This window comes from Porcisia hertigi, chromosome 24 (genome assembly GCF_017918235.1).
Source record: "Porcisia hertigi strain C119 chromosome 24, whole genome shotgun sequence".
Classification (NCBI taxonomy): Eukaryota; Euglenozoa; class Kinetoplastea; order Trypanosomatida; family Trypanosomatidae; genus Porcisia; species Porcisia hertigi.
In genome coordinates, this window is record NC_090583.1 from 64,302 (window position 1) to 80,376 (window position 16,075).

A 16,075-nucleotide genomic window follows, 5' to 3' on the forward strand; every position below is an offset into this window, starting at 1 on the left:
TTGTTTTTCGTGTCTTTTTGTTGTCTCTCTCCCTCTCTTTTGCCTCCCACATCCCCTTTTGTGGGTCCCGCTCACACCCAGCTCGGGTACGAGTGTATCAACGCCCTCCGCGCCCCCCCCCCCCAATACGTGCACGACGACACGCGTAACGTCAGAGGGCACATGGTGCCGAAGGCGAACGTCAACGCATCTCAGCTTGTGTAATCTTCGGTAGCTGCAGCGTGTCCGGTAAAGGGAGACATCCCTTCATACCCGACCTTCACCCCTTTTTTTCGTTGTTGTTTAGTGGCGATGTTCTCCGCTGCTGATCCGCCCATGTCCATCGACGTCCGCCTCTGTGGCCGCTATGTCGTCTTCCTCGACATCGACGGCGTTCTCTTGCCGGTGCCAAAGTTTACCTTCGGCGGTGGTGACCTCAACGGCGAGTGTGTACGGCGTCTCGAAAGAATAATCGCCGCCATCGGTGGACGCGAGAAGGTGACCATTGTGTTATCCTCTACCTGGCGCAACCATCCCGCCATGGTGGATCGATTGAACGCGTTCATTCAACAAGAAGCCGGTGACGGCATCCCTGTGGTGGGGGATGGGACACCAAACGGAACAGTGATAGTGAGCTCGGTGACGTACTACGCCGATGACCCATCAGAGCAGCGTCTCGTACGCGATCGTGTTGACGAGATCTACCGCTGGCTGCACACACACATCACGGAGCACCCGGAGGCGATTGGTGGGCGATGGATAGCCATAGATGACATGAAACTCGATGTGGATGAGCGCATGCGGGGACACTTTCTACACACTCAGACGGACATCGGCATGACAGACGAGGATGTGGACACTGCAGTTGCGATGATCGCATCCCACCCAAGCCCGGAGGAAGCCTACGCCGCAGCGGTTGCTGCCCTCGCTGATCCGGCGCTCAAAGAGGAGGAGATCGAGATATATAAGGTGTTGCAGTCTCGTCTCGAGGCGCAGCTTACCGCCACCACGGCGGAGCTCGCAGCCGTGCAACAAAAGGCCGCGGTTCTTTCTGCCGAAAAGAAAGATCTCGTCAAAGAGCTGGCTGATAAGCAGCGGTCTATAGATGACATGCGCTACCGTTTGGCAGTTCACGACTTCTCCAAGCGCTACCCTTCCCTTGCCGAGGCGGTGCAGCTGGCTAGCACAAAGACAGGCGCGGAGAGGCGCGACATGGATGCTGCTATTCGAGATTTCGTGACGCTTCTCGTGGATCGAAAGGAGTTGTATAGAAAAATGCGCAGTGGAGCCAAGAAATCGAAGCAGGCTTCATAAGAGGCCAGCGAGCCAAACTGATTATTGTGGTGGTGGAGCTGATGCTCTCGCAGTTGAGCGTCATAGGAGCATCGTTTGCCGCTGATGTGCCCTTTCCGGTTCAGCTGTCAGGCAGTAGGCAGGTGTGTGTGTGTGGGGGGGGGGGGGCGGGGAGAGGGTCTGTTGGTTCTGGAGTTCACCTCTCGCCTACTCTCGATGTGTGGTGGTTTCTTGCACTCGCCAGACGCGTATCATAGCGTGGACGTCGATGCTTGCCTGGCACGGAAAAAAAGGGGAAAATCGCACCAGAGGCACTAGTGCCGACTCAACTCGTCCGTATGTACACCTTTGTGCGCATATTGAGTAACCCGTTTCACTTTTCGACTCACACGCTCTCTTTTTCGTATTTCTGATGGCCTCTCAAGCCGCTCTTCGCCTCCCTACCGTCCCGCAACGCGTGCGCTTCTATCCGTTCTCAAGTGTTTGACCTAACCATTGTCGACTCCTTTTTAGTGATGGAGATCAAAACGGGGGTTTGCCTTGTCTACACGTATTCTTTTTGCGATTCGAAGTAAAACGCAACCTTTCTCGACTTCTCTCTCTCTCTCTCTCGGGTTCAGGAAGGGGAGCACGTGCCTGTGTCGGGGAGTGAGTGAGTGAGTGAGTGAGTGAGTGAGTGAGTGAGTGAGTGAGTGAGTGCCTCCACGGCCTCTGTGTGTTTGGCTGTGGTTGAGTGTATCGTTGTTGTGTGCATTCACAGGCGGCTGCAGTTTTTTGCTCCCTGTTTCCTTCTCTCCACCCACCCACCCCCCTTTCCCATTTCTCATGTATGCCTCTTCCCTTATCCACACACTATCCTCTCATTTTTCTATCGTTGTTTTTTTTTTCTTTTGCCTCGGTCTACGTTTGTGGGAGGGGGGGGGGGGGGATGCATCAAGCCAGTGCGCGGACACCACGTGGCTACACGAATGCGCACACCATCGCTGACCGCCCTGCGCCCCTATCCTTCTCTCTTTCTCACACACACACACAGCCGCAATCGATTAACGGGGAAGGAAAAGCAACAAAAAAAAGCGAACAGGGCACTCGTTAGATTTCTCTGCCACCATTGACGGAAAAAAGAGGAGCGCCCTGAACTGCTGATACATCTTGACTTTCCCTTTGTTTGGTTCACACACGTACATAGAACTATCTATATATATATATAGACATACATGACGCGCAAGCACATTCTCGAATTCTACGCGGGCGTACCTACTACATAGCGCCTTCCTCACACATAAAGCAGCACCCAAAGGCTAGCGTCCTCCCCCCCACCCATCCCATCCCATTCGTTGCGCTCGCCGCCATTGCGAATATCTACACACTACACGTCAATAACACCAACAGCTGGGCGACAGCACGAAGGCGTGCACGCACAGTGAGAGATATGTGAATATCTTTTAGGCTTTTCCCTATATTTGTCAACTCGCACACCACCACTCACGAAACAACAAAAGCAGCACACCAGCATTTTACAGCTCCCGCCCCACCCACTCACCAACCACCAAAGCGAGCACCCTGCCGCTCACTCACTCACTCACTCACAGGGCTAGTCTTACGCTTCCTAATAAGGAGGGAGGTACGGGGTCACTTATATAGCCTGCAAATCTATCTCAACACATCCACTGAGACATACGGCTCTCCCACCCCCCCAAAAAACACACACAAGCTCATCTTCTCGGCGCCTCTCTTCTTCACTTCTCCATTCCTGCTACCCCCGCCTTCCCTCACACGCCCACATCCCTCGAACCCATGAGCCTTTTCCCATACGTCATACACGCACGCCTGCATTCTCTGCACAGTTTTCTTCTTTTCTTGCGTATATCAGTGCACCTCCCCTTCCCCCTCCCCTTATTTTCTTTGTTTGTCCATTAGATGACACACACTGCCTTGTCGTGGTTGTAGGGCATCTCTTTCCTCCTCCTCCTCCTCCCCCCCCCCCGTCCTCCTCCTCCTCCGTTTCTTTTTTTTTTCTGGCATCTTCGCTCTTATATCTTCATTGAGCTCTTATTCTGGAGAGGGTTCAAGCGAGGACTGCATCGTCACCTCCGTCGCCTTCCTCCTCCTCCTCCTTCCCCTTCTCTCCCCCTCCCTTTTTGCCTCTTTAGGTTCACATAGGTGCGCGCACGCCGACACGCCCGCTAGTGTAGCAGAGGAACGGGGCAGCGTTGCTGACCTCTTTACCACATACACAATTGTATATACTCGGGCGTACAGCGAAGAGGGGGGGAGGGAGGAGGAGTGCGTGTCTGTCAGCATTACTCTCAAGGCGACGATGCGCAAATCCGCAGCAGGCAGCGGAACGTTCCGCCCTCCCGCAGCGAGCGGTGAGAGTAGGCTGGCGGCGTGCAAACCGAGTGCGCAGCCCGTGCTGCCCAACTCCTCAGCTACCGCCGTACCGCGCTTCATGGCCAGTTGGCGGGCCCTCAGCGGCAGCAGCTCCAAAGCACCTAATTCAGGGGGCGCTGAGTGCGCTACCGACACCGCTGCTGATCTGCCCGGGCCGACTGTGACCTGTGTCACCTCCACTGGTGTGCGGCGCGAGGTGATGTACCCCACCGTTGCCCCGCACAGCGCAGGCAGTGCGGTACACAACGATCTCCTGGCGTATCGGCTTGCCCGACGCAGCCAGATAGACTACCATCAGCCGGAGTCCGCTGCAAAGGCGGTAGCCGCACGGGCCCTCCAAGCTGCCGGGGTAGCGCAGGGGCAGACGCGTGAGGAGACCGAGGACGTCAGCGGCGAGGCAAGCGACGCTGCGAAGCTGGTCAAGGTCGAGGCTAGCGCGGGAGGCGTGAAGGCTGTCCCTGGTGCAACAGGTGCAGTCGATGGTGCCGCTGTGCTTGCAGCCAGTGGGCTCAGTGAAGCCGCTGCAGCTACTGCTGCAAACGAGGACGCCATCCCAGCCGACCAGGTAGTGAGCCGCTACCCTGTCAGTCCCTACGGCAGGCTGTATTTCCAGATCGAGACGGACGGTGTGACACGGCATGAGTCCGTCGGCATCGTCGTCATCGATATAGAGAATCTGGGGGTCATGATGTACGATCGCGTGGGGCGGCAGTATGGCAACCGACCCGACCCTGGCTACCCGATCAAGCAGGAAGAGGTCGACAACGCCAAAGCCGGCAACACGCTGAAGATTAGCACAAAGAATGTGTTGCTCATAACAGCCCTCACGGAAGAGGCGTTCCGCAGCGGTGAGTTCTTCTTGCGTTCCGAGCACGACCTCCGCGTGAAGGAAGACAAGGCTAAGGCCAAGGCGGACGCCTCCGCCGCTGAGGAGGCGAGGGCGCGGCGGGCCGGAATGAGTTTCGGCAACTCTCTCTGCGGCAACAGCGCCTTTGCCTCCATCCTCTTCCGCCGGCGTCCAAAGGAGGGGGAGACGGGTTTTGTGGTCCCCGTCGCTGGGCGCCCAAAGATGGGCAAAAACGGAATCATCATGGACGAGCTGCGTCCACTCCACGACCCTGACCGCGAGAAGGCAGTGGTGCTGTTCCGTGCCGACTACAAACGCGATTTGCACGGCCGTCGACAAGTCTCTGTCGTTGTGGACCCGGTCATCGGCGACAAGCTCCGGCCACATCAAATCATCGGTGTCAAATTTCTCTTTGACTGCATTACGGGTGAGCGCATGCTCGGCTATCACGGTGCCATCCTTGCAGACGAGATGGGTCTCGGAAAGACGATCCAGACGGTGGCCACCATTTACACTTGTTTGAAGCAGGGCAAGTATGGCCAGCCGACCGCCCGCAAGTGCCTCGTCGTGACGCCGTCCTCACTGGTGAAGAACTGGTGCAACGAGTTTGACAAGTGGCTTGGCGAGGGTGCCGTGAAGCACTTCGCCATCTCCGAGTCGACCCCCAAGGGTGACCGCATTATTTCGCGCTTTGATGGTGACGGTGATGTCCTCGTCATCTCGTACGACCAGCTGCGCAAATATGTTGACCGCCTCTCGGGCCTTCGCTCAATCGAACTGGTCGTCTGCGACGAGGGCCACCGTCTCAAGAACGCGGAGGTGAAAACGACCAAGGCGGTGGACATGCTGCCGACGCGCAACCGCATCATTTTATCTGGAACACCCATCCAGAATGACCTATCCGAGTTTCACGCCATGGTCAACTTTGTGAACCCCGGCATCCTCGGCAACCGTGATCTATTCGCCCGCGTCTTTGAGGAGCCCGTCTCACTTGGCCGCGACCCGGAGTGTCCAGAGCATCTCAAGTCTCTCGGCCGCGATCGCGCCCACTACCTCTCGACGCTGACACAGCGTTTTATCCTGCGCCGCACGCAGTCCATCAATGAATCGTACCTGCCACCCAAAGTTGACGTCACCGTCTTTGTACGACTAGGGAAAACACAGGAGCAGGCCTACCAGAGACTGGCCGACATGGTCGAGTCTGCGGAGTGCACGCCGCTAGTCCTGATCTCCGCTCTGCGGAAGCTGTGCAACCACATGGACCTATTCCATGAAGCGGTGCAACTCTCCCATCAAACTAATAGCAGGGCAGGTGCGTCAGCGAATCAACAGCAGGCTGGACGCCGTCGCGGCCGCAGCAGCGCAGCAGACGCCCCACAAGGCATTCCGTTCTCTGTACTACCCAAGGGCTTCAAGCCGGGCAGTCTGGACATTGGCTGCGGTAGCAAGATGCACTTCGTCTCTCTCGTCCTCGACGAGCTCCAAGGAAACGGGGAGCGCGACAAACTCGTCATCGTGTCAAACTTCACGCAAACGCTGGATATCATCGCGGCGCTGTGTGATTCCAAGAAGATCGCCTACTTCCAGCTGGATGGCAGCACGCCGATCAAAAAGCGTCAGGAGCTGGTGGACTACTTCAACGTGCCCAGCTCGCGAGAGATTGTGTTTCTTCTCTCTTCGAAGGCTGGTGGGGTTGGACTGAACCTCATCGGGGCCAACCGGCTCATCCTGTTCGATCCTGATTGGAACCCCGCGAACGATGCACAGGCCATGGGCCGCGTGTGGCGCGATGGTCAAAAGAAACGTGTTTTTATATACCGCCTGCTAAGCACCGGCACAATTGAGGAAAAGATTTATCAGCGGCAAGTGAGCAAGCAAGGCTTGTCCGCAAACGTGGTGGACATGCAGGAGGACTCAAAGCAGCACTTCACACTGGAAGAACTCAAGTCCTTATTCAAGTACAAGGCCGATACTCTATGCGATACACACGACCTCCTGGACTGCTCGTCCTGCGAAGCTGCCGAGAGCCTCGTCGCGAGCGGCCGCGGCAGTCGTGGCAAGAGGGCGGAAGAGCTCAAGATGCAGTTTCGCAAGGTGGGGCAACCCAAGAAGAAGAGCGGACCACGCATGGACGAGTTACGGGCCTGGCGCCACATCAGCGCCGTCGCTTCTTTCAATCTCGACAGCGTCACCCGCGCTGTAGCTAAGCACGCACCATCGCTGCTTTCTTTCCTCTTCGCTGATGAGCGTGATAACACCAAGACGGTCGGGCCAGCGGTGGCGACCCGGATCACAGTTGACAAGCCCGCCTTCGAGGAGGACCAAGAGACGATCACCTGCGCCAGTCAGGCTGCGATGCTTCAACAGGAAAGTGAAACGGGAATTGAAGTGATCGATGCGGACGACGACGACGACGAGGAGGAGGAGGAGGAGGTTGAGTTCGTATCTTCTCAAACTGAAAGCGACTAGAAATGCCAACGTCCTGTTCTCCCCTTTTTTTTCCTTTCAATATTTTCGAATCGCGAAGGCACTCGACCGAGGTCTCTTCCACCAGGAGGGAGAGACTTTCGTATGACCGTGTGTGTGTGTGTGTCTGTGGAGAGAATGTGTGTTGCGTTGTTCTCAGAAGTATGGTTGTTGTATCTCGGGAGTGTTGCACTTGTCATGCCGAAACAAAAATGTTGGGAAATGGGGAAATCCCGTACCCGTGTGTGCTCTGAGGAGGCGATGTGGCAAAGGCGAGCGACTGATGGATGGCTCTGTAGGCGCATCTTCAGTACTCTTCAACACGGTGCTCTGCTGTGCGTTTTGCTTATATATGTGTGTGCTGTTGTGTGTCTGTGTGTTGTGCTGAGGGTGGGTGGGCGGGCGGGCAGGCCGAGTTTTTCGTTATTCTGCAAGAAACATTGAAAGAGGAGGAAAAAGGCGTGACACATGCAAAGTGATAACGAACAACCAAACTTTTTTTGATTCGCTCTGCTGGTGATAGGGGAGGAGGGGGGGGGCACACACACACACCAACGCCATCACACCACACACTGCCATGGCGATTCCGCTATCGGTGTGCCGCACGCAATGCCCCCTCCCCCCTCCTCTCTTCTCCTCTCTCCTCCCCTCCCCCTCCTCGCTGCTACAGTCTCCATCGCCATTCTCAGCGACAGCACCCATGTGGGTAATTCCTTCATGGTACCCCTACCCACCCATCCGCTCATCCATTCTCCCCGCCCCCTCCCCCCCTCTACACACACACACGCACACACACGCACCTCTCCCTCACACATGCGATAAACCAAAAGAAAATCGCCAACGAGCGACGAATCGCATGCACATCCGCTTAGAATATCCCCCATTACCGCACTTTTGATTTATACATCTCATCTTCCCTCTTTTCGTGTGTCTCGTGTGGTTGCGCTCTCTTGCACTTCTGCCTTCTCCTCCATTACACATCTTAAACGAACCCAAGACGCACACGGAGGGTTGCCGCCATTCCTTTGAGTTGTCAAGCGTTACTCACGCACACATACACACACATACACACACACACTTGCTTCCTTCCCTCACCTTTCCCACTCAGCAGTTTCTCCCTTCAAGGGTTTTTTTTCACGAGAAGAACCAACGAAGATGTCTCTCGAGAACAATCATAAGAACAAACAGACGTCGCTCGTCTACTCACAAGGTGCCAGCGTCTTGACGAACCGGTACCTCAACCGCGGTACTGCCTTTACAGTAGAGGAACGCAAGCAGCTTCGCATCCTTGGCTCACTCCCGCCTACCGTCGAGACACTTGAAGAGCAGGTGCAGCGTGCCTGGGCGCAGTTGTGTCGCTACGATAAGCCAATCAACCGCTACCAGCACCTCGCCAACATTCATGGAACGAACACTACGCTATACTACGCACTTGTGCTCGCCCACATTGAGGAGCTGCTCCCCATCATCTATACTCCAACCGTCGGTGAGGCCTGCCAGAACTTCAGCAACTACTGGGTGCGTGAACGTGGCATGTACTTGAGCAAGCACCTCAAGGGTCAAATCGCTCAGGTAATGAAAGAATCTCTGTACGAGGACATCGACGTCATCGTGATCACCGACGGCTCCCGCATTCTCGGCCTGGGTGACCTTGGCGCCAACGGTATCGGCATCAGCATCGGCAAGTGCTCCCTGTACGTTGCCGGCGCCGGCCTGAACCCGAGCCGCGTGCTGCCGGTCGTCATGGATGTCGGCACCAACACGGAGCGTTATCTGAACGACCACGAGTACCTCGGTACACGCGAGAAACGGCTCGAGGATGATCAGTTCTATGGTCTCATGGACGAGTTCATGGACTCTGTGAAGTCCACCTGGCCCTCTGCCGTTGTGCAGTTCGAAGACTTCAGCAACAACCATTGCTTTGACATGTTGGAGCGGTACCAGACAAAGTACCGCTGCTTCAACGACGACATTCAGGGCACGGGCGCCGTTATCGCCGCGGGCTTCCTGAACGCCATCAAGAAGTCTGGGCTTGGTCCGCTGCAGCACCGCGTCGTCGTCTTTGGCGCCGGCTCTGCCGCTGTCGGTGTGGCCAAGAACATCGCCCAGTTGGCTTCTCGCATGTATAACGTTGACATGACTAGTGTGCTGCAGATCTTCTACCTTGTTGACACGAAGGGTTTGGTGAGCGACACTCGCGGCGACAAGCTGGCGGCACACAAGCTGCTGCTATCGCGCAAAGACATCTCGGCCGAGGACAGTCAAAAGCTGACGTCGCTCGAGGATGTCGTGAAATTCGTGAGGCCGACGGCCCTGCTCGGCCTGGGCGGTGTCGGCCCTGTGTTTACTGAGGAGATCGTGAGGAGCGTTGCCGCCAACGCTGCCCGCCCGATCATCTTTCCCCTGTCGAACCCCACGAGTAAGTCGGAGGTGGTGCCTGATGATGCGTACCGCTGGACCAACGGTGCCGCAATCATCGCCTCCGGCAGCCCTTTTCCGGCTTCTACCATTGACGGCAGGACCATAAAGCCGTCGCAGGGCAACAACCTGTACGTCTTTCCTGGTGTCGGCCTCGGCTGCGCGCTGGCCCAACCATCCTACATCCCGGACGAGCTCTTGGTGGCTGCCTCGGCATGCTTGAACCAGCTCACAACACAGGAGCAGATGGAGGCGGAGCAGCTTTACCCCCCCTTGGACGACATTCACAGCATCTCCGCGCACATCGCCACAGAGGTCATTATGGAGGCGCAGCGCCTCGGCATCGACGGCAACAAGGACTTGCCTCGCGAGAAGGAGGCCATTCTGGCCTTCACAAAGGCGTCCCAGTGGGTGCCACGGTACCCAACTGAGCTGAACATCAACCTTGTGTGAGGGGGAAAGTCGTCACATGACTGTATACTGTGACCCGGTAAGATCGCTTCGAAGAGGAGCCACCATGTGCGTATGCATGCGTGCGTCTACTCTCGCTGTGATCGCTGATGTCTACCACTGCCCTCTCCCCTCTCACCCCCCCCCAATACACACACACACACCAACAACAACCTCAGTCTCAATTCTACACAACCACGTCTTTCTTATTGGGGTTTCTTCCTTTTTTTCCCCCCACTCTGCCTTTCTCCCCTCCCTTCCCCTCCCTCCCTTCCTCTTTTTTTTTTTGCGTGTGGGTCTGTGATAACTTGTTTGTGGGGCTATTTTTATTATAATCGTGTCATATTGTGTATTTATACCTGTGCATTTGTTTTAGGTTTATATAGATTGATATATATCTATATATCTATGTATGTGAATCGGTTCTGCATATATTTTTGTTCTCAGTTTCAGGCCCTGCATGTCGCTATGTCCGTGCGTCCCGCGGATGTGAACACGTTTGTATCATCCACGTGGTGGGCAAAGTGTTGGCGATGGGAGGTAGAGCGCACGAGGTTGCAGCGGCTGTGCTGCGATGGCTGGGTGGGGGGGGGGGCATGGCTCTTATACGTGCGTACCGCTGCATGGCGCTACGTCATGAGCCTGGAATGTGTGTGTGTGTGTGTATATGTGGAGAGAGAGAGGGCGTGGCGGTGCTCCCACGCACCCTTTCCTACGCACCAGGACACGCTAGCAGAAATAATCTATTGTGCAATGCCCTCTTGCTGGAGTACACGAAAGGGGGGGGAAGGGAGAGCGCAGGGGGAGTAAAATACGGGCGGTTCCTCAGCAATTTCCTAACCATTACCGCTCAGAGGCAATTCCATCACACCACATCACCATCGACAAGAAATGCGAATGCTTGTTTTTCTTTTTCGTCCGCAGAGAAGTTCATGGATGAGACTCCCCTCCCCTCCCCTCCCTTCCCCCCCACACACACACACTCACACATACACGCGCACCCACAACAGCCAACGACAAAAGGAGGCATCTAAATTACATTGTATCACATATGTTTTCTTTTTCTTTTCCAATGCACTCAGAACGTTCAAACTTTTAAAGGTGGAAAAGACAGGGAGGGGGGAAGAGGCGAGTGGCGGGGGGGAGGGCGTGTGCATCCGCCACATTTTTAGTTCTCATCCCCCTCCCCCTCCCCCTACATTCTTCTTCCCTCTGACGTTGTTCTGTTCGCTGATGTAACCCCTGTTTTTTCTCCTGCCTTTCCCTCTCTCCCCCCGTCAAAATCTCATCTCCTCCCCTTTTCATGAAAAAGGGCAACGAGTTAACGCATATATATATTTGATGGTGGCATTTTCCACTGAACGAAGGGCACACATACACACACACACACACACTAATGAAAAAGAGAATCAGTCTATCAAAACGAAAGGGTGGAGGGGGAGAAAAAGAGAGAGAGACATATACACGTATTCATATATATACATATATGATCAAATGTCGAAATATGTGCCGTATACAGAGAATGTACGGCCTGTGTATGCGTGTGTGTATGTGTGCAGGGGGGGAGGGGGATGTCGTACAGGATCCTCAACAGAACGAAGAAAATAATGTGATATCACGTTATGGGTCTCCGTCACCCCCCCCCCGTCCCCGCACACACACACGCGCACGCTGGAGTTCTTTCGCGCATATTTTTTCCTCTTCTTTAAAGAGCCTTTCCACATCTAGCCCCCTCCCCCTCCCCCACCACCAAAGAACCGTCGTCATGAAACTCCCCGCGAGTTTTAATCCGCTCCCCCCGCCCTCCCCTCCTTTGCAATGATCCATACATGCACGCACCCCTTTTTTTTTCACGTGGATGTGACTGAGGGGGAGTAAGAGGCGTCATACACTTTGACAGATATACTACAGCGATAGAAAGTGAAATACAGGAGGGGGGGGGGCATTAGAGCAGCAAGAGGAACACACACACGAACAGAAAACCTATCGGAGAAGCGAAAATATGAAAGGATGGACTCTGCAGCATGGCGGACGCCCTTCGAAAGTCTTGCTTCGTGACCTCTCAGCCCCCTCCTCTGCTTGCCCAATGGATTTACCATGTGTGTGGCTTCTCTCCCGCCACCCCACCCCACCTCTCCTCTCGCTGCTGAGATGCACTGTGGTGATGTGTAGGGTGAGAGTGAATTATCCGTGCGTACTTCATTTCTTTTCTGCGGCATTCTCTCTCACTTCGCTTCTCCCCTTCCTTTCACACACACACGCGTGCGCCACCCCTCGAGTCACTTAGACATCATTCGAATCTCATTGCTTCTCTTCTTCACCTTCGCTTTCATCTCCTTTTATTAGCATCTCGCCTCTTGGTGGTGTGTTCGTGCTCAACAATCTTCACCACCCCCCCCACCCCATCCACATCCCCATCCACATCCCTCGTCTGTTGTTTCAGGCCCCATTCCTGCAAGTATATATATATATATATATCTGTATCTACGCGTGAGCATAAAGCCGTGCCCCGGCCGAAACATCATTGACGGTCCTCTCCCATCACCCTTCACTCCCCCCCCCCCCGGACCGCTCCCCGCCACTCTCTGTGTTCCCTGTCCTGGCCTCTGTCTGGTGTGCCTCTGTGGTTATCATTATCACCAGCTCATCTCTACTTGAACCACCACTTTGGATCACCACGTCTCTCCTGCCTTCGAGGCCACCTCCTGTTCCCCGCCCTGGTGTTCCTGGTCACGTTGCTAAACATGTTTGCCAAGTCTGTGCTTCACCTGATAGAGGTGTCGAAGCGCCCAGTGCGGGGTGTCGATTACCTGCGGAACCGCTTCACCAATAAGGGGACGGCCTTCACTGTTGCGGAGCGGAGCCACATGAACGTGGAGGGACTGCTGCCACCGTCTGTCGAGACCCTCGACGGTCAGGTGGAGCGCTATTGGGATCAGCTGAACCGCTTCAATGAGCCGATCAATCGCTACCAGCTGCTACGCAACGTGCAGAACACCAACGTCACTCTCTACTACGCCATCGTGACGCGCTACCTGAAGCAGACACTGCCGATCATCTACACACCAACCGTCGGTGAGGCCTGTCAGCAGTACGGTGACCTCTACCAGAAGGACCACGGGCTCTACCTCGACGTCGCCAACAAAGGCAAAGTGAGAAACATGATTCAAAACCTTCGCAAGCCCAACGTTGACGTCATCGTGATCACCGACGGCTCCCGCATTCTCGGCCTGGGTGACCTCGGTGCCAACGGCATGGGCATCAGCATCGGCAAGTGCTCCCTGTACGTTGCGGCGGGTGGCCTGAAACCGAGCCGAACGCTGCCGGTCGTCATGGATGTCGGCACAAACAACGCCGATCTCCGCAACAACCCGCTTTACCTGGGCCTGCGCGAACCGCGCTGCAATGAAGCCGACTTTTACGCTTTGCTGGACGAGTTCATGGAGGCTGCCAAGGAGGCGTGGCCCTCTGCCGTTGTGCAGTTCGAAGACTTCAGCAACAACCATTGCTTTGACATGTTGGAGCGGTACCAGACAAAGTACCGCTGCTTCAACGACGACATTCAGGGCACGGGCGCCGTTATCGCCGCGGGCTTCCGCACAGCGGTGCAACTCAGCAAGATTCCAATGGAGCAGCACCGCATCCTCTTTTTCGGCGCCGGCTCCGCTGCCACCGGCGTGGCCGAGAGCATCGCCGACCTTGCTGCCGAGACGGGAGCGAAGAAGGAGGACATAAAGAAAAGCACGTTTTTTGTGGACTCGAAGGGCATGGTGGCCACCAACCGCGGCGACAAGCTAGCCAAGCACAAACTTGCCTGGGCGCGCACTGACATTTCCGATGCAGATATCGCAAACCTCAAAACACTCGACGATGTCGTGCGCTACGTGCGACCAACAGCGCTGATCGGCCTTGGCGCCACCAGCAACATCTTTACGCGTGACATAGTGGAATTTGTGCACTCGTACTGTCCACACCCGATCATCTTTCCGCTATCAAACCCCTCCAGTAAAGCCGAAATCCTGCCGTCGAACGCGTACAAGTGGACGAACGGTAACGCCATCGTTGCCTCGGGCAGTCCCTTCCCCGACACAGTCGTCAACGGTCGCACGCTGCAACCGTCACAGGGCAATAATTTGTACATATTCCCCGGTGTGGGCCTCGGTTGCTGCTTAGCTCAGCCACCATACATCCCGCAGGAGGTGCTGGTGGCGGCAGCCGCCTGCCTGAGTACGCTAGCCACGCCAGACGACCTTGCCAAGGGACAGCTATACCCACCGATCGAGGACGTGCGTCGTGTGTCCAGTGAGGTGGCCGTGGCCTGTATTCTGAAACTGCAGGCGATGGGGCTGGCCAAGGCGGACCTCCCAGACAACCGCCCCGATTTGATGAAGCTGGTGGAAGACACGTTTTGGGAGCCGAAGTACCTGCCTGAAAGCTATTACCTGGATAAGGAGCTGGTTCTTTAATGCAAGAAAGGATAAATATATATAAACAAACAAACAAAAAAGCAATTGAAAGGAGAACCGTAGTTGCAAGACCACTGCAGCGCGCGCCTTCACCCCTCCACTTTTTTTTTTCATTCTCCCCTCCCCCCCCTTTTTCACTTCTTCGCATCTCACTGCCTTTTCCCCCTTCATCCCCCTTTCCTATGATGAGAGTCTCTCTCTCTCTCTCTCTCTCTCGTGCAGTGTGTGCGCTTTTTTTTTTGCTTTTTTGTATGTCCTTGTCTGGATTACACAGATATTTTGTTTCTATTCCTTTTGCGTTCAACAGCTCCCTCTGGCCCAACCCTACGCGTGCGTGTGCTTTAGTTCTGGTTTGCACGTGCACTTGAATGTATGTGCCTTTCCTTGGCCCCCTCCCCCCCCTCTCTCCCCCTCTCTCCCCTCTCCCCCCTCTTCCCCCCTCTCTCCCTTCCACCGCCCTCACCAAACCCCACTTGAGGGTTCCCTTCACCGGTTTTTTCTTTCCCTGAGCAAAGAGCTCCACGGCGGGGTACTCTCATGCCATGCTTAGCGTGTCCACACCCTTGTGTGGTGGTGGTGGTGGTGGTCTTGTGTTGATGTTCGTAGGCCCTCTTGCGCCTCTCGCGTATACTTTGTGTGTGTGTGTGTGTGTGTACGCGCGTGCATATTATCAAAGTAGGGAGGGGGGAGGGGGAGAGGAGAGGAGAGGAGGAGAGGAGATTTTTACCCGCTCACTTGCTAGCTGGGGGGGTCCCTCATAGTGCGCTACATGGTGGATCCAGATGTCATCGGTAAAGGATAGGGTGGTGTTGGTGTCGAAACAAACAAAAAAAAGAGCAACAGCGCATATGACGGCACGCTTGTGGGTGCGTACGCCTCAGTCATTTATGAAGATTGTGGCACTCTGATGAGTATGTATCGAAAAGGGGGTAAGGCGTCCCTGGCCTATTCCGGGATAGCGGAAAGGTGTTGCGTAGGAGAGGAGGGGTGTCCTGAAGGCCAGAAAAGCCGCTCTGACTTTAGAGCACAATGATACACACTCATATTGCACACACAGCGTGAGGGGGCATCGGTGGGCAATGGTTTGAGTTCAGTACCCACTCTGTGTGTGTGTGTCTAATGGGCATCCGGTGGGGGGGGAGCGAGGAGTAGAGTGACTCACCTCTACCTAAGTCTATGTTCAGGCCTTGTGTGTCGCTACGTCCGTGCGTCCCGCGGATGTGAACACGTTTGTATCATCCACGTGGTCGGCAAAGTGTTGGTGATGGGAGGTAGAGCGCACGAGGTTGCAGCGGCCGTGCTGCGATGGCTGGGTGGGGGGGGGCATGGCTCTTATACGTGTGTACCGCTGCATGGCGCTACGTCATGAGCCTGGAATGTGTGTATGTGTGTATATGTGGAGAGAGAGAGGGCGTGGCGGTGCTCCCACGCACCCTTTCCTACGCACCAGGACACGCTAACAGAAATAATGTATTGTGCTCAGAAGACAAAATCACAAAGAGTTATCCCCGGTGAAGCGCACACACACACACACACACGCACTTAGGCATAGTCATGTGCACGTGATGGTGTAGCAACACTGCGTTACGCATTTACCGAGCGTTCTATTTCTTTTTTATTTTGCTGGGCACGACTTAGGCCACCTCTCATCTCTCTGCCTGTGAAAGGTCGTGTGTTGGATGTCTGCTTGCTGCGCTAGCGGAACTTCGTGGTGCCGCCTTATGCACACACACACACACAGACACACACTCTCCCCCCCCCCCCA

The 16,075-nt window shown here is 55.4% G+C and overlaps 3 protein-coding genes across 3 annotated transcripts; all 3 read left to right on the top strand.

Annotated features, from left to right (window-relative positions):
- Positions 1-291: 291 nt before the first annotated feature.
- On the top strand, positions 292-1,293 carry JKF63_05554 (uncharacterized protein; the record flags this gene model as incomplete). Its single annotated transcript, XM_067901511.1, has 1 exon — positions 292-1,293. One exon carries the CDS (start codon positions 292-294, stop codon positions 1,291-1,293), a length of 1,002 nt encoding a protein of 333 aa, XP_067756777.1.
- Positions 1,294-3,589: 2,296 nt separating this feature from the next.
- On the top strand, positions 3,590-6,979 carry JKF63_05555 (uncharacterized protein; the record flags this gene model as incomplete). Its single annotated transcript, XM_067901512.1, has 1 exon — positions 3,590-6,979. One exon carries the CDS (start codon positions 3,590-3,592, stop codon positions 6,977-6,979), a length of 3,390 nt encoding a protein of 1,129 aa, XP_067756778.1.
- Positions 6,980-8,131: 1,152 nt separating this feature from the next.
- Positions 8,132-14,310, top strand: JKF63_05556 (uncharacterized protein; the record flags this gene model as incomplete). The annotated part of the gene is made up of 2 exons (XM_067901513.1): positions 8,132-8,670; positions 13,035-14,310. The coding sequence occupies 2 exons, from the start codon at positions 8,132-8,134 to the stop codon at positions 14,308-14,310; spliced, it is 1,815 nt and encodes a 604-aa protein (XP_067756779.1).
- Between the last annotated feature and the right edge of the window lie 1,765 nt (positions 14,311-16,075).